Raw genomic sequence first — 19664 nt, forward strand, 5'->3', positions numbered from 1 at the left:
ATTCGATTCCTAATACGGTATTATTTTTCAATCAGGATATTTTTTAGTTGTTCGAGTTTGCCATTACACAGAACCGATCTCATTAGGATACTAATGTGGCTTGCACTGCTACCAGGAATCGAATTTGAGTCTCCTATGTCAAAGATTAGAACACAATTACGTCATGTGTGGACAGTTCGTAGAAGTAAATTTTATCATCAGAAGAGATAAAAATGCTTGATTTGTCACGAGTCTCACAGGCCTAGTTAGTAGACCATGTTTCGTCACTGCTACAGAGCCCCGCTTCTTATTCATCAATGTATAAGTTCTTGTCAACTAATTGTCTTCCCTGAGATTTCTATTTTTTCCTGGGGTATGATGGCACGTAAAGCACTCATATCTGGTGCGATAGTTCCCTGGTTCAACCCTTGGCTACGCGAGTTTATTCCTGTTTCTCCTTCCACATTTTCATTCCCAATTCTTTCACAGTCATTCATTTTGATTAATCATCCATCTCCTTTAAACTAAAAGACATAAGAGTGGGACGTAAAACTTGAAATTTCATTATCTGTTCTTCCTTTTTATGAACGAAAAAGAATTTTTTTTTATTTGTTTGCTGGTCATCTGGCTGTTTGCCATTTCTCATACAAATCGACAGGCCCAAAACTAGAAAGCAAAAAATTTTTTAGAAAGGAATTAATATTGAAGCAGCTCTTAAACGCAGTGAATTTCAGTTGCATAAACAAGCAGCAGTTGAATCATAGGCGCGGGCTTTGTTCGTGTGTTTGTAGTTTGTCATTATCAGAAAAATGGAGTGGCGAGGTTTGCTCATGGCAACTTCTAATATTGTTATATATATATATATATATATATATATATATATATATATATATATATATATATATATATATATATTTCTCATGTCACCTTGGTGAAAATTCCAAGGCTAATTATATTCAGGAATTTCTTAGGAAGTATTTATCGAGCTTTTTTTGTTGAGTAATTTTCTATTTTTTCTTTTTGTTTATATGTTGCTTTCTGTTGTAGATAATGCTTCCTTCCTTTTCCTATCAATTGAGAAAGTTGTTTGGGCATTTGGTTATCAGTAACTGCTATTAGTATTTTTTTTTTTTTTTTAATAAATATGTCACCATTGAGTGTACTATTTCTTGTACTTGCGTAATTCTTCGTGGTTTTGTCACGTGTTAAGAAAAAAAAAACACTGTTTAATGTTTAGGTAGTTTTGGTTTTAAGAGTTTAAATTCATAATTAACTAAATGGTGCCAAGTTATTCCATTTCCATGAGCAGAAAAAGAATTTATTTGTTTTATCAGTGGATACGGATTCCTAATATACTGTCTAACTTGTGCGTATTTCAGTTAATGTTATGACGCGTCGAAAGAGTCTGCAACTAGAATTTGAACTTTTAACATAGTGAGCGAACGTGCTGATAGTGTAAAATTCCTTTTCATTTGGTCACTCATTTGTACTTTATTTATATTACTTTTCAATCTAAAACGAACGTTGTTCTAGATTGTGTGTAGACTGTTCTGCTGAACTAGATCTAATAATATAATATGACAAAGTAGTGACCAAAGGACGTAGAATAGCATAAATTAAGGTATGTTCAATATATAAATATCTCTCATTTATTTTATCAGGAAGTAAAATATCACGCGTGTAAATGACATTTCTGAAATCGATGCACAAAATAATACATCATTTAAGGTATAGTAAGCTTCGTTTTTGAATGACAGAATTTGTCTTCAGCAGAACGTTTTCTTTTTAATTACAGTTTCTATATATTTTTTTAAAAATCAATTTTAAATTTTGATGCTTTGGCTACCAATCAGAACGCGTAGAAGAACGAATACTCACCCACCATCAGTTTGTTTTCCATTAAAAAAGAACTGGTCTTCAGAGTTATTCTGCTCATGATACGATGTAACTTTGTTTATATGGAACGAACAGTCTTTCTTAAATGCAATCTCTCAAAACTTTTCATGCCTTTCTTGAAAATGAAATTTAATTACCATTTTAATATTTAGGGAAATAAAAGAAGTTAAAGAAGCAAAGGTATACTCAGTATATACTAAATTATGTTTATGTAAAATGGACTTCGTTCAGAACTGTATTTGTTATGTTGTGGAGAAAACTTAATTTTCGTGTAGAAAACATTTTTGAGAAACAATTACTTTTCATTTTCTAGCAAAGTGTCATGAAATATTGAAATTTTGCAAAATACTGTTATAAGTTTTGGAATAATCAATGCTGTATGTTTCTTTGTTGTATAACAGTATTGTAGGCCATCTATTCGGAAAAAAAGTAGGATGACCAGAGAGGAAAATATGTCGTTACTAGTTACTACAGTTGCATCGTCATGAAAGCGATAGAGAGCCAGACCGACCATGTAATACAAGCAATAAGCTAACACTTCTGGCTAGTCTAGTGGCTAGCGCGCTCCTTTGGTTCGCGGAGTCTGTGGTTTGATTCCCTACTGAGAGATCCTTGAAAAATTTGAACAGATTTCGTGGTTCAGATTCCATCTGGAACTGTAGAGCCAATTTCATACACCCTCGGTGCTGAAGCGAACGCTAAACTGCAGTCTAACTAATAGACGATAAGCTGTCATTCGCAGAGCAGATCATATTTCTTGTAGTTTTGATAGTTGGAATTTCTTACTTTCTGAATGTGAATGCGGTTGCAAGAATGAAATGTTAAGCCACCGTTTCTGTTGATTCATTTCTTGATATCATTAAAAGTACTTAATAATAGGTTTTTAGTTTTGAATGCCTTTGTGTCAAATCAGTTGGATGTAATACAGAAAAAAAGAGTATACAGGGTGTTACAAAAAATTGGCACAGATTCCTCACATCAAAATAAAAATCCATATGGACCTGTGCTCAAACGTGGATAGTTTGAGAGTTATAGGGTGCTGAAAACGTGAAACAAGTGAAGTTCATAACTCCACTACTATGGGACCAAACGTAGTCGAGTAAAAACATCACTGAGGACCTAGTGTGTGAACCATCCAAATATCCATCTTTCAGAATCTCCGGTACTTGATCATTTTTAGAGAGGCTGTTTGGAAGTACTTGATCACTCTCCACTACCTCTCTAAAAATTGATGTGTAAGTACTGGAGCATTCTTAAACATGGATATTTGGATAGTTCACATACCAGTTCTTCAGTGATGTCTCGACCCGACTACGATAGGTCCCATAGTAGTGGAGTTATGAACTTTTAAAGTTCACTTGTTTCACATTTTCGGCACCCTATAACTCCGAAACTATCCATTTTTGAGCACAGGTACATATGATATTTTTTAAAGTTGTTTTGATGTGAGGAGTATGTTACCAAAAAAATGTGACACCTTGTAGAGTTTTGAATCTGCAAAAGAGTATATATAATACCAGTGGTCGAAGTGAGACGGTATGCCATACCGCCTCTGGGTTTTCAGTGGTGAAGGCATACCGTCTCTGGTTTTTTTAATGATTAAAACATACCGTCCTGGAAAGTAGATGCTAAATACCTTTATTAAATCCATTTTTATACACAGTAATTGACGAATAACTTTGCACGTAAAAAAATTGATTTCTTATGTAGAAATAATTTCGAAGTTGACTACACCCACATTTTCTTACCTTTTGTTGTTAAAATGAGGTGTTTTCAAAGAAGTTCATCTAGTTTATATTTTGATGTGCCATATTGAACTGTTGCTTTGTTATGTATGTATGTGTGTGTCTTGTTGCCTTAATGCATACAAATGCCTGTTTTGAGCATGGGCGGATTTACGGGTTGTCTGCTGTGGGGGCGGACCTTCTGGGTATTTAGAATACCCCACAGTCGAGTAGGAGGCCGGGGGTTTTCCCGCAGAAAATTGTTGATGCCCTCATTCAATTTTTGAGCATTTTCGTGTATAATTATCAATAATACAACATAAGGGGATATATTTTTTTTTTTCAGAGAGTGTTGGAGGGGATCAAAGTCTCTCCATCCCCCCCCCCTCCCGCGTTACTACAGAGAAGCTCTCCAATAGATTTTAGTCATTATGTAAATAGAACTGCAATCTTTCGGGCAACATACCCTCACAGTGTTTCAACATTTAGATAGCCGGTATGTCGAGTCAAAATCGTAATAAAACTTACCGTCTCTGTTTTTCCTTCACTTCGAACACTGTATAATACTCTTGAAAAGAATATATTTGCTCACCATATTTAGGAGGCTACTGCGTAATTTCTTAATGCCGTAACGTGAATCCTGGTTAGTGAATGTATTAGTATTTGCATATTGAAGGATATAGAGGAGAAAGCAGTGTTTTTTTTTCCCTTATTGGACTAAAAAACGTCGTTGTGAGGTAACCTGAACATTCTGTCTTTGAATATACATCGTCTTGTTTTGAAGCAATAATATGTGCACATGTACTTATAAACTAAACAAAAGAGCAACGCACAGTTATATGACAAAGTGTGTTGTAGCGTCCCATCTTCTGTTGATAGTTGGAATTGAAGTTAACGCAAAAATCGAACACGGATTTCTCAGATAAAACATATACAGAGACAAAACTAATTGATACGGAACTGTTGTATACAGAATTACTTTATACAAACAACGCAGGTATTTTAATAAACAGAGAACACTCTAATTGAACAAGGCTGTAGAGAGAGAAAGTGAGGTATTACGAGAAATTAATCGGAAGTGGGCGCACAAAATTCCACATAATAGGATCCCCATTAGTTCCTCGGTATTACTTTTTCAGTAGTATTAAAAATAACTTTTTTTAAAAAAAAAAAAAAAAAAGCCTAAATGTGAACTCTAAAAGGCAGGATAATTCAATAACAAGTATTATTACATGATTAGACACAATATGACATTAAGAGTATAGATAGGGCCATGAAGTCATCTAATGGGTTTTCTCGGGTTAAGCATCTGCGCATTAAATATACATGTTTCATAGTAGTATTTTTTTCATGTTGAATATTATAGTCAGTTATATGTACTAATACATGTGTTTTTTTTCTTTTTCCAGATTCCAATTATGAAGCCGTCCATCGTGAGTGCCTTATAATTTTTCAACGCGTAAATAATCATATTTTTAAACTGACACATACGGATTCGTATTTTGTCAATCATTTATGCGGTTAGTGTGCGTGAGATAGTGACATTCAGTTTGTATTATGTTAAGTGTTTTTCGTACGGATAACTTGCGTCTGTTAGAAAAGCTTCAGTGATTTACAGTGCCTTTACAGTGATGAGAATCAAGTGTATAAGGAAAATCGGCCTTAGTCCAATCAGGTTGTGAAATGTGGCTGTTGTTTCTAAATGAAGGAATAATAGTACATTCATAGTGCAGAGTGATACCAATACATATATATAAAAATACGTACACACACTCACACAGATAAAAACACGCACACACATACACACACACATATTTGGAAATGCTTATGGAATGATACGTGATCAACGTGTTGTCAGAACTAATTCAGGTATGTATATTTTATTATACGTTCATTTCATGTTAGAACTTCGTCTCTTACCTTTTGCAGAGAACGACTGTGTTTATGTGTTAGAAACATACAATAATGAGTTATTGTTATCAGGGTTGGCTGGGTTAGACCGAAGTGGTTTAAACCAGTTTTTATTTAAATTTAAACCGAATAATAATAATGATAATAAATTTAATAGCAAAAATGCCGCAAATCGTGCGAAGGTCATGACGACGTTTTCACATTGGTTTAGTTGGACCGGAACACACCTGAATGTCGTACTAGAAAACATAAATGTGTCTTAGATATGTGTGGTTTAGTAATAAGTTGGCTCGTGAGCCATCTGCGTTATAGCCGTTCCGGTAATATTTTTTCCCCAGGTAAATCACTGCGTTTCTACAAATCTCAAACCATCTAGAAGATATTTTCTCATACATTACAAACCCAAGAAACATGAATGTAAGTGATTTATCGAAATCAAAATATTTTCTGTATAGGTATGGTATATGTATGAATAATTCAGGTCAAAGTGAACTGAAATGATTCATATCTTCATTCACTTCTTTTATTGATGCGCAAATTGAATTAAGTCGCTATATTTCTGACTCATTGAACTAACTTGGACTAAATTAGATCTGCACTCTGTAGTCTTTTGAAATTGTGAATAATATGTATAACTATAGTGATTTCACTTGTGCAGTTTTGTATCTTTTTATCGTTTGCAAGATTAGTATTATTCTATCAGATGTTATCCATAGATGAATGTAGACTCATCGCCTTTGTAATCACTCGGCCCGGGTTCAAGTCCAGATGAAGGCTAGTTTTTCTTGGGTACAGACCAAGTAGTGGAATCTTACTTTAAGCGTAAGTTCTGTTCTTCATAACCCTTTGTTGCATAACGACATTAAGAGCCGGTGGGAGTCAAGTGATCTTGACAAATCGAAGATATCGCAGAGCAAAGTGTTTCCTTATTTTGGCAACAGATGGGGTTGTCGCTGAAATGCCGTCAAAGCAAATGCACCCGTCCTTTTCCTTCGTTTTCCCCTGCATGTGGTCAAAGTTGGACAGCGTAGGAGGGGGATGGTTACGGCTGTAAATGGGACAGAAGAGTGAAATTCTTTTCTTTTGGCTAAAAGAGAAACAGAACTGAAGAAACAAATAAATAAGAGGGACCAACATGATATCAGCCGTCAGCTCCCTGTCAGAGAGCCACTCAAATATCTACAACGGTCACAAACATACCATAGAGAACTAAAGCACTTGTCGCCTGTCTCTTTCTCAAAGGATTCTACCTATGGTAAATAACAGAATAGTGCGGGAAGAATCTGATATAAAATGAAGAACCATGCCAATATTAAAACACACACACACACACACACACACACACACACACACACACACACACGGGAGAGTCGATATTCTAATTTATTTAGAGCCTTCGTGGTTTAAAAAAAAAAAACTTGGAATTGAAAGGCAGAAAACCCAGACAAAGATTTGAAATGTATTGACAATGTGAATCATTTTTTAGTGGAATCCATTTCCTTATTTTCTTTTCAAAATATGACCACCAGATTTACCCTCTCTCTCGCCTTCACATTCGAATGGTCCTGGGTTCGATACCAGTTGCTGACCATCCTGAGTTTTTCCTATTATAACAGGAAAAAGCCGCAATGTTACATTCAGGCTTGGGGCCGGCTTAGAAGGACAGGAGGGAGCACATGCCCTGCTTGATAATGGTTTTTATTGGGGGGGGGGGGGGGGAAATAGACCACTTCATTAACAATAGAATTAAAAGATGTGTCACTCATGTCCAAAATTATTGTCGCATGTCTATAAATATGTTATTGTAGGAATATAATTTGATAACGAATTCACCCGGTATTTCTTATAATGTTAGTATGCGTACAATCGGCAAAGACATGTATGTGGCAAATTTCATGTCAAAAGAGCAGTAAATAAAAACAATAAAACGAAAACAAAACTTTCGTGTCCATTTAGCAACATTTTATTTTACTCATTCTAATCTTCGTATTTATAATTACTGTATTTTCCTATGAAATTTACCACATATATTTCCCGATTGTACACATAGTATCAGTATTAAAAGTCTCCTGCAAAATCATTATTACATGATATTTTTACAAGAAGACAGTTATAGAAATGCGACAATCATTTTGGACATGAGTGTACAAGGATGTAACAGGTGTTTGTTTGAAACATTAAATAAGTGTTCGTATAAATTGAACTTATTTCCTGACGTCATAGAACTAAGAACTGTTGCAGAGCGATGTAAGTCCGGTGACAATACAATATTCCATTCTTACTTTCATACTTTGCAATATATCTATTTATTTTAAAAGCAAATTTTAATATGTTTTTATTTTCAACTTCCTTATCCTAAAATAAATACTAGCCTTTAACCAGCCCTGGTATCCCTGGTTGCATATCACTTTAGGATTTGGAAAAGGTGTCCAACGAATTAAAAAAAATGATAAGACACCTTTTAAAGACATTCTTTTGTTAATAAATTCCCACTAAAAAGTTAAAAATAATTTTGTTTATGCAAGACTAAATAAAAAGAATGGAGTGCGTCATTTTAAGAATTTATAAAGTAACTGTAAGCCTATATGAGAGCGCATCCCTTTATTTTAGTCACTCATAAACATTTTTTTTAAACTTTTAAGTGCGACTTGATTAATGAAAGAATATCTTTAAAATGTTTATTATTATCTTTTTTTTATTATTGTTAATGTTTGCGTCCTTGGCATAGGGTGTTTATTTTGGTAAGGTACCGTATGGTACGTTTCTATACTACTAGGGTATATTAAAATTTAGTTTCCTATGCGTTACTACATACATTAAAAAACATTTTTTTAAAAGAATTACTACCGAATATTACTACCGCTCCGCTAATAAGAGGGAGACAGATTGAGGATACCAAACACCCCTACCGTTGATTGAGAAATATTTAGGTGTCGACACTGATGAGCAACATCTACATATGAATTTGAATGTTTTATGGGCTTTAGACAATTGATTCAGACCGGGAAACATGGGGGGACAGAATGTTGGAAGCAAGTACTCCAGTCCCTAGTTTGAATGCCTGGAATGAGTAAGGACTCTTCCCCCCTTGGTAAAACCTGCCAAAATTGGAAGCAATATCAAAGAAGCACTGCTTCGAAAAAAGAGGGAGCAAACATGCATAAATAGTCAGAGTCGGATTTAGGTTTAGTGGGGCCCCAAGCTGTTGAAGGTAATGGGGTCCTTTATGTGTCCAGATGAACATACGCACCCTACATACAGCAATGAAGAAACTAGAGATAATTTAGGAAGCAGACTGGTAGAAGGAGCCCTATTAATTACACGAACGTAGGCTACACAGCAGGAAGCACTGTTGCTACGTATATATAAATTTTACTTTATTTTTTAAAATTTTCTTATATTTTAGAAATCCAATTTTTCTTTAGATTTTGGGGCCCCCAAGAGAGCGGGGCCCTAAGCTATAGCTCGTTTCGCTTACACGTAACTCCGGCACTGTAAATAGTATACATATACAGGTGCGGATCCAAGGGTGGCTATAGAGGCTATAGCCCCCCCCCCTTGACGCTCAGGTATACACTGGATAAAATGGGCTTCAATCCTGTTCACTCTGGATAAAGAGGCAAACTATGGTTTACCTCCTCCCTTGATCATATCCTGGATCCGCCACTATATATATATATATATATATATATATATATATATATAAATGTGTGTGTCTAGTATGTTGTACGATGGAAGCTGATGAAAGAGCTTTATACCATATTATTCTTGATTTTTTGACAGGTAAACAAAGAATATTTCGGGAATTAATCTATCCTAAAGATTATAATAATGTATCTTATTTTTTCTCTTGCATGTATATTCTTAGCCTGCAGGAAGTTTTCATTTCTTTCTTGGAATAGATAAACGAAGACTTTGGTTGGGCTTCTCCTTCACAAATTTTTGTCGAAAGGTTGACTTTATCGCTACAAACACAAATTACTTCTCACAGAAACCATCTACAAACACACTGTACTGCTGAAACAGAAACCATCAACCAAAGAGGTCATAAATTTTGCCATTCCTCGTGTTTGAAGTTTCCGTTCTTCACAATGATTTCCTTCCTCCCGCCCCTGTTAAGAAGTTCAAAGTAGATTTTCAAAAGGAATGGCTCCCGCTGAGAAGGAAAGGGGGATGAGGAATGACTATAGTGCCATCTAGCAGTTATACGGCCAAGTACGTGAACACGAAAAAATCTGATTTCTGATTTCTGTAGATTCAATTATGAAGGATATAATTTCTCATCGATTGTGAAATGGATGTCTTTGGAAACAGCGAAAAAATAGTACAGTAGCGTACAAATACAAAGATTGTACTCCATTCTCAAAAAAGTCCGAAGTTTTTAGCTCTTTTCCTTACTGTAAAAAAACAGAAGACTTTTCCGTCTGATTTTGATCATTTTCTTATGGGAATTTGGATTATAATTATCTGTATTTATAAGAAGAAAATATCACGCACAGCGTTCAAATTGCACCTTTAAAATGAGATGCATCATATTTAGTGCGCTACTGAGACAGTTTTGCGAAAGAACGAAATGAAACCGTGATTTGCCTAAAAAATGGTTGAGATCCCATGTTAAATTGAACACCAATATTCCGGCCGCTGTGGCGCACTCCTTCTCCCTCTTAAGGCCAAACAAACGTACTTCTATCCATAAACTCGACGCCTTTCTAATCATGGGGCCTGGGTTCAAGTCCAGATGGAGGATAAGTTCTCTCGAGTTCACTATTGTTTGAATAAGGATGTTCAAGCCAAAGAAAATTATTCTTATGTATATGCAGTCTAAATAAATAAAGCAAATCTAAATCAAAATACCCTAGTTTAACTACCTCCCTCCAACAAATTAAACAAAGAACTTAAAAAAAAATAAATAAATAAAAAAGAGAGAGACTAGTTTTTGCCAATCCTGATCGTTACAAGTCAAGTTGTTAAGTTTCTGCTGATCATTGTTAGTTGTTGCTAGTTTTAGTTCCCAGGCAAAATTTTATAGACGAATCCTGCTTGACTTCACAATACACATTTTGTAATTTAGTTTAACCTTAGCGTTACTCACGCGAGTCGGAGTACTTAAAAATTCATGGGCATTTTAAATAAACATACTTCGAATACTACGCAGTAGGCCTATACGTTGTGACTTACTGGTGAGAACCGTAATAGAGCTCTCTTTACAGTGAAATAGTGTTATTGAGAAGAACTGTTTTCAGGGCTAGATGGCCTTTCATGATCGTCTATCCATTCGTCAACTGCATCGAATTTAAGACCAAATATAGTTCGATACATGCTACCTTAAGTAGTAAATTCCATCTTCCGTAACGTCGGTGTTGTACAAGGATGTAAACAAAATATATCAAACAGTATATGTATATAAGTATAGTAGTTGCATTTATTTAATAAGAAAGTTCCAGGCCAGTATGAGGCTACCGTAAAAGGAAAATACAATTGGCGTCCAATAAGTTATCTACCTAGACAGGAAGGAATGCAGATAGGCTCATCTGGTCATCACTGTTTTTCCCTATGGAGGTCTGTGCACTATCTCCACTTCGTGGGCAGTGAAGAAATCCCAGATAAAAAATAGTCTTGTAATGGCCTGCAGACTACTGGGAAACAGCTTGTTTTGAGCTCGTTGTCCGACGAAAAAAAACATGGTCCACATCGTGTTTTTTCAGGTCTCGGAAGAGGAAATAGTCAGTAGGGGACATCTCCGGACTGTAGGCAGGATGATTCAACACTTGCAAACCACATTCAGCAATGTCAGTTTGAAGCTTCCGGGCCGTGTGCACTGGCGCGTTGTCGTGGAGCAAGAGGATCCTTGGCTAACTTTTCTGGACGTTGTTCTGCAATGGCAGCTCTCAAACGATAGAGGGAAGAGGTAGTATAGATATCACCCGTGACTATCGTCTTGTGAGGCATGTATTTCACCAGCAGAAGTCTCTCAGAATCCCACAAGACATTCGCCCATTATCTTCCCCGCAGAAGGCTGTGCGCGGAACTTCCTCGGGGGCGCCGAATCGTGGTGTTTCCACTGCCTGGATTTCTGCTTGCTCTCAGGATTCCAATGGTGGATCGAGGTTTCGTCCCCTGTCACCAGTTGAGCCAGGAATATGTCCTGGCTCTCCTCAAAGAAGTCCAACAAGTCTTGGGACAGCTGCATCCGACACTGATTCTGTGCAAGCGTGAGCATTCTGGAGGCCCAACGAGCTCAGACCGTTTGATATGCCCAAGCGATCATGCAAAATCGTCAGGACGATTCCTTTGGATATGTCACATACTGCTACAATCTTGGTGGGTGACCTTCATACGGCGATCCTGCGGGACAACGTCCTCAATTTTGCGGCACATTACCGTTGTGAGTGCATCCGCGGGTCTTCTGGAGCGGGGGTCATTCTCAATGAACTTTCGTGCCCACTTTAATTGCTTTGACCAGTATTTGACGTGAAATTCTGATGTTGTTGCATCCCGGTATACTTTCACCAGTAGCTCGTGGATCTCCTTTGGTTCTTTTCCTTCTTTAGTGAGAAACTTGGCGACCGAGCTGTGCTCCAACTTCTTCAAATCCATTCGCGGCGTCACACAAACATTCGCTATTTGGCGTAATACACTCTGCTTACGGCAACTACGTTGCTCCGACTGACCCCAGTGGCTTTGGCGTGCATGTCAGGCGTCGTTATGTTCCGCCTCTCTCTTCCTGTTTAGGTAGATAACTTATTGGACGCCCCTCGTATTAACAATGGGAGATGGTGAGAAATTTTCCAAGTAAGTCAATAAATATGGTAGGCAGTTGGAAACTGTAAAACAAAACAACGAAAAAAGATTCTTGTGACGTCAACCGATTCATTACGAAAGATCTGTTGTTCTTCCGTGTCATATTGTCTAGTGAGGTGTGAACTTTAGAGCACAATCTTGGCATTCGTGTGGAGGAAAAGAAACCCAATCAGGATGGTTGATTGCAGGATTTTAATATAGGTCGATTAGGAGACAAAATCAGGGATTGCAAGCCCAGTTATCAATACGTGTATTATATCTATCGTTTTTTCCAGTTAATACTTATTACTCCTGAAAAGGAAGAAAACAAAGAGAGAGAGAAAAAAGTAACATTTAGCATATTCGAAAGGATAGAACTTGTATTATTTGCCTTAGTAGAGGACGAAAATATTCGTCCGTTTTTAGAAACTATTTTCTGCGTTTATGCCTTATCCAGGTCGATATTGTGTGGAGAATTACTCACGTCTGAGAATCACGATCACTGGAGAGCGGATTTTGCACTTGAATGTAGCGTAATGAAATCATAGCACTACCACCTAATTATAATCAATATAAAGAGTTTCATTGCTATTTGTAAGGAATTCAAAATACCGAATGGGTGGTTGCAAGGAAACGCAGGATAGCTCAAGCACCATAGTTCTTTCGTATTTTGAGTCGATACTTGTAGATAAAGTTGACAGAAAATACGTACGAAAGCTTTGTGCTTGTTTTATGATATAAACTGGAAAAAGTAGTTCTGAGGATCTATAATTCAATAGTTCTTGAAATGAAGTTAAGTTTCTAGTTTTACGTTTCATATTTATGTCGTTTATGCTTAAAGGGACGGATGATTACTGAAAGTAAATGATTTATGGAAAAAAAGTGGAATGAGAATGTGGGAGAAAGCGGAAAATTAAAAAAAAAAAAAAAAAAACTCACGAGCACGATGTTTGCAAAATGACAGGACTGAGGATCGAACCAGAGACGTCACATCAGAAGTGAGCACTCTACCATTGAGATACTGTGGCCCCCAAAACCCCTGAAAATAGTATTCAATAATGTATTGTTAATTACATATCTGTTCCGTCTCGTTCTAAGAAGAAAACTGATTTGCGTAGTAGCTAAAAGAAAAATGATTGATTCGCTCAACATATTGTTGAAATGTATTTTCAATATGAGGACTAGCCCAGTAAAAGAACAGTCATAGAACTAAAAACATTCCCATGCGAGAAACAAATTGAGTAAACTTTTTTTTTTGACAACAAGAGGTTTAATTTTGAAAGCTCCTTTAATAGGACAATGCAATGTTTCTTCACGTCGTACTACAAATGTGATAACGTTTTTAAGATCTGATACACGATTGGAATAGATCATTTTCCCTTGCGCTTGTTATGTATACATATACGTCAGTCTGTTGACTTTTTAATTTCCTGAATTCACATTGTTTGGAGTCCTTAACATTTTTTTTAAAACTATGATAACGTGGAAATTCCAACGAACAAGCAACAACAGTATATAGGGTTAACTTGAAACTCTGAAAATGCTTAGTTATACCTGTCAGTACATGGAACAATTATATCTGTATTATCTTACATAGAACTTATATTCTGAGCTCAATAAAACAGTTACTGATTAAGACGTCTAATTGGTTTTATGCTGTTTAAGTCTACACACCATTTAATTCTGTTGCTTGAATCAACTGGGTCTTTGGCATGTTACCTTGTTATTGAGCTTAGGCTATTGTGTAGGAAAATAGAATTAGTATTACTCATGTTTCAATTTTTGTAATATTAGAGAAATAAAATCAGTGGCCACTAGATACGGAACTGTTTTTAAGTGAGATTTCTTGGTTTCGTATACAAGACGAAAGTACTGGTTGTACCACGATTTTTCCTAAATTAACCGTCCCACATCAATGAATACAGTTCAATCATAAGGAGAAAAAAATAAGTTTTTTTTTTTAAATATCCAATTAAGATATGCCTTTTATGTTTTGATATTTAATGAGAGTGGAAAGGCGTGTGTATTTAAGTTATTAACCGAAATAAAAACGTTGTATTTTGAAAAGTTGTTTCGCATCGTTTAATCATACAATTTCCAATAACAATCATTGCCACCCTCCCCTCCCTTTTATATGTAAAATACTTGTTTCTGTAAGAAATAGAATAAATTTGTAGTTATTCTATTTCTTACAGAGGGCTCCTTCGTGGCTAAGCGGTTAACATACGCGCCTTTGGCATGGGAGACCCGGCTTCGTTTTCCGGCTGGAGCTTCTGTGGTTTGGATTCCACGTTAATCAGTAGGTCCAGTACCATATAGCCTCGCTGCAGAAAGGGATGTTAAAATCAACTCAGCTTTATTTCTTACAGATACAAAATCAGGATATAGTAACTGTAACTGATGTAAAATTATTAACTTTTTGGGCTTTAGTATAACAGTTGTGAGTTACGAGTGTACAGACGAATAGTCCGCAATTTTTTACGACTATGATTGAAATCTCGCTGAGGCGAGACAAATTTGGTTACTCTTAGTTCAGAAGCTATCACAAAATATGCTAATTACAAATAGTTTTGGAGTTACATGCAATGTTAAATTTATCCAATTTACTATTACTATTATCTGTTACTATTAGAATAAGACTCAGTTTTTCAATTTACATTGTCCCAATGTTAGACAGCAAACTGCGTGAACAGTGTCTAGAAAATTTAAGTAAATAAATAAATAATGTACCGTATATAAAAACATTGGAATGAAGATAAGTACGGAAATACTTCGGAAATGAAATTCTAACTATGTATGTCATGAATTAATGTTTCCGTCAACCTGAAATTAAGTCACGACATATAAATTAAGTAACATTGGAATGCGTTTGTTGTTACAATTATATCAGAATGGTAGCATAAGTATTTTTTCAAGAGCACAAGCTTTCAATGCTAAAATACTTACAAACAAAGAGCTTTTTAGTAACTCTTCCTGTTTTTATTTTCAGAGCGCTGGCATGTAGTGAACACAATGTGAGTGGAAAGTGAGGTGAAATGACATTACCAAACATCTTTCGTGTGAAGTAAACAATGGCGTGTGTGTAACCGGGTGCATTTATTGAGTGTAGCGCGGTGTTAGTGATAAATGCATTAATGCTGGAACTGCTGTGGCCCATATCGGATTACATGGGACCTGTATGCAGATCCGGCCATCATCCGAGTGTCAGTCCCAGACTAGTATGGGCCAGCAGACCAATATGAACCCTGCAGGGGGCAAATCGACCCGATCGGGCTATCATCAAAAGGCATTGGCCGAAATCCGTAATTCGTTGCTTCCTTTTGCTAATAGTGAGAATGGCTCAAGTGCAGCTAGTACTATTAGTACTTTGTCCACTACAAGTGGCGTTAGTTCGGCTAGTGGGTTAAGTGGTCTTAGTGCAGCATCGGGGTGTACAAATGGACTTGATAAAGAAATTGGGGCTATACGTCAAGCTGTGCAGCAAGTTGTGGCCATGGGTTACAGTGAGGTAAGTACAACTTTTAAAATTTTATTTGTAAATTACAGTAGTATATGTTTAGTGTAATTGGCAGAATGGATCTAGCATTGTTATGGCAGTTGGACAGCCATTTGAATCAAAAAGTTTCGAGTTCAGTTTCGTAAGACTGTGATCTGTTGCAAGGGATTGTCAACTACCTGTTCAAATAAACGCATATTTAAACACAATTTGTTATCCACATATGCGTTTATTTGAACGGGTAGTTGACTATCCCTTGCAACAGATCACAGTCTTACGAAACTGAACTCGAAACTTTTTGATTCAAATGGCTGCTCACTGTCATAACAATGCTAGATCAATTCTGCAAATTCTTTGCTCTTGATAACAAATTGTGTTTACATAATAACCATTACCTTCTTCCATTCTTCAGATATTCATTACAGTCATTGCGTTTAGTATACATTGCATTATTAACTGTCGGAAATGAATTGAAATTAAGTTTCTAGTTTTACATACCATACTTACGCCCTTTAAGCTAAAGAAGACGGATAACGATAAAAGAATTGGTGAAATGGCAATGTGGGAGGAAATAGAAAAGCCTACGGACACGATGGTGTCCACCACAAATTACTTGGCCTAGGATCAAACTAGAGCCCTTAACAAGAGAGATGAGCAATTAAGAAGACGTTATGACTCTGTATTGACAGTTAAGTTAGCAATAAATTATGTTGCGGCACAGTGATGATGCCAGCTCTAATTTTTTTTTTTTTTTTTTTTTTTTTTTGGAGCCAAAGGCGGGCAAAGAATGATCATTACTAAAAGGGAAGGGTATGTGACTTTTGTATACTAGTAACATTTTAAAATGATACGTCTCTAGACGGGGATTAGGAGAGTAGAAGTAACTAGCAGGGACCTGTCATTGTGCTCTTCTTTTGGTCATCATCTTTGCTCTGGCAATAATAATAAAAAGTTCTAGTGCATTAAATAAGTGTATACTTTAGTCTTCTCTTACATATGTCCACTTTCTTACATTTTTTAAAATAAAGAAGAAATTAGGAAATGATAAAACTATTGTATTATGAAATATAATTTTGTAATTAAATATATTTGGCATTGAAGCCGAGTTTGCATTAACGCTCAATATACCTATAGTCTTACCTCTTAAAGAAAAAAACATGCAAGATAATTTTGCAAGTGGACAGATACAGATCGTTATCAAAATAATGGGAACACTTGTATTTTGTGCATTGCGAATGTCTTGTGTTAGTGCCATGTTGGGTGGTAGTAAGTTATATATGACGTGTGTAATACAGACTTATGTGTGGAATAGTCCAGATGGTGCTGCGAAATGATATATAATATTATAGAGATCAAATTATTGGTGTACGGTTAATTAGTGTAAGTATATCCAAGACTGTCAGTGTGTTAGGTATATCGAGAGCCGTAGTCCCCAGTGTAATGATGGCATGAAGAACTCGTGGCAAGACATAATCACACAAATAGGATAGTGGACAGAACCAAACATAGGGTAGAAGAATTGTCGATAATTGAAATGTATAATCAGAAAGAAACACAGACCTAATGCAGAACAATTGAGTATAGAACTGAATCTTGCATCTGAAACAATCTGCTTCTAGATCCACAATCTGATGAGATAACGCCATAACCCGCGGTTAGGTTGCGATTTCGAAACCTTTGATTACCACCATCAGTGTGGTAGCGCGAAGAAATTGGCGCTGATACATAAAATAATTGGAAGAGAGTTATATGGTCCGATTCTTTCTTTCTTAACCATAACAAAAATATACTTACCCAAGCATCCAAGTAGCAGTCCAAACTCGACCGTTTCAGCGACAGTTTTTCACCATCTTCTGTGCGTATCCCTTAAAGAATTTACGTTGCTTCAAGAAGACATTTTTTGATCTATTTCCCACACTGTAGAAATAATGTATAATTATTTCAACAGATTATCCTTATTTAAATTAGTTGAAGCCATAAGGAGGCATATCACTGCACTGGATGTAAGGGAGAATACATGATTCCATCACGGCTATGTTGAAATGGCAAAAGTTCTGTATTGTGGTCATGAACAAATTCATTGTTTGTATAACGACCTCATTAGTGACAGTCGTAGAGTAAACATCTTATCGAGAAGGTAACATATCCTCGCTTGAGACCCAGCTTGAAGATTTTTTTTTTTTTCATCTAGTCAGTGGCGGACATCAGCAGCAATGTGTGGTGGCGCACCATCGTCCTGGAAGTAATTGCTACATAACCTTTATGATTGAGTGGCAAATCACTTGTTACACAGAAAGTCTGTATACAGACTATACTGTGCATCATCTAGTATCCATTGATATATACTATCAATCAACACCTGCAATTTGTATGTAGCAACTCCCACACCACATAATACTGTAACTTCGTGTCTAAGTTCCAGTCATTCGCATACCATGTACTAGAATGTACCTCGTCATTGACAAGCATTAGTCATGGGAACGTGGTATTTGACCAAGAGTTTGTTGTACTACTAGGAGGGCTTGTACGGGTCATAATCATTGAAATACTGTTGCATTGAATCTAGCACAACACTATTAATAATATGACGCATCTGTATTATCGACACTCATCGAGCATGAAATATTCGTTCTATAAAAAAGAAAAAAAGCTACTTTTATAGTGTTTACAGTGCCCTTTCAAAATTCTGTTTTGTTTACTAATCAAGAACACAATACGGGTGTGGTGTACAGATGGTTATAAAAATAATAGAGATCCCTAAAAAAGAGTGCAACTTATTAGATTAATATGATGTAGGATCACTTTTCACCGGCTGAAAGCTCTGATGCGACGTGGAGTAGAGTTCATGAATAGTAGCAAATGAAGTTCCACACCATTCCACATGCAGTGAGTGCATCAGTCATTTTCGTGAGAGAAGATGAAGGCAGAAATTTGCGAGCGGGATTCATTTCCAAAACGGACCCTAGATGTTAAGTATGAATGTTAACCCTAGAAATACCAAGGGGGGGGGTCAATTTTGCCCGCGCGTCTTTTTTTGTTCAATTTGAATACCTTAAAATGCTTTACGGATTCTCATTTTTTTTGTTATTGTTACTTTTGATTAGAAGATCATTTTGGAATTTTTCCACCTATGTTTAAAGCAGTGTGGTTTTATATATAAAAAATATACATGTTACGCGGGCTGATTTGACCCCCCCTTGGTCATAGGTGCTACCCATTCTTTTATTTTTTGATGATTTCTTAATTTTGTTTTTTATGTCCAAAATTTATTCTTTTAAACTATATTGAATTTCCCTTTATATAAACACATGGCCCTAAAATACCATGATATCTTTCTGATTGGATAAGATAACCAAATGGTCATGAAAGTAAGAGTCGCTTTTATATAAAGTGATACATTACTTAAAATATCACAATGGACCGATACTATACTTCCATTGAGTTAGCTGGCGAATTATACACCAACAACAATCTGACAGTCGTTGGAACTCTCCAACTGAATAGGAAAGGCATACCAAATGAACTGAAGGACACTAGAGATCGTGCAGAACATTCGTCAAAGTTTGCGTTCACTGACCCTTCTACCGGTAAGCCACCTGTTACGCTAGTGTCATATATTGCTTCGAAAAAACCACTACGAAACATACTTATGCTTTCCACCAGCATAACGACGATCAAGTGAACCCAAGTGAATCCAACAAACCTGATATAATTATTTACTATAATGAAACAAAGGGTGGGGTGGACATCATTGACCAAATGGTTCGACAGTATTCATCGAAGCGGGGAACAAGAAGATGGCCTCTCTCGCTTTTTTACACACTCGTGGATGTTGCTGCTCTAAATAGCTACACACTATTTCTACTAAATTTCCCCGA

The 19664-nt window shown here is 36.2% G+C and overlaps 1 protein-coding gene across 5 annotated transcripts in view; it reads left to right on the plus strand.

Annotated features, from left to right (window-relative positions):
- The window catches only part of wts (serine/threonine-protein kinase warts), a 138348-nt gene that overhangs the window by 19363 nt on the left and 99321 nt on the right, over positions 1-19664 (plus strand). For all 5 annotated transcript variants that reach the window (XM_081729183.1, XM_081729181.1, XM_081729178.1 and 2 more), the window contains 2 exons: positions 5009-5468; positions 15280-15798. In XM_081729183.1, coding sequence (XP_081585309.1) covers positions 15469-15798 — 330 coding nt within the window. In that variant the 5' untranslated portion in view covers positions 5009-5468; positions 15280-15468. The remainder of the gene's footprint in view (positions 1-5008; positions 5469-15279; positions 15799-19664) is intronic.

The sequence above is a fragment of the Thermobia domestica genome, chromosome 10 (genome assembly GCF_964235325.1).
Source record: "Thermobia domestica chromosome 10, izTheDome1.hap1.1, whole genome shotgun sequence".
NCBI classification, from domain to species: domain Eukaryota; kingdom Metazoa; phylum Arthropoda; class Insecta; order Zygentoma; family Lepismatidae; genus Thermobia; species Thermobia domestica.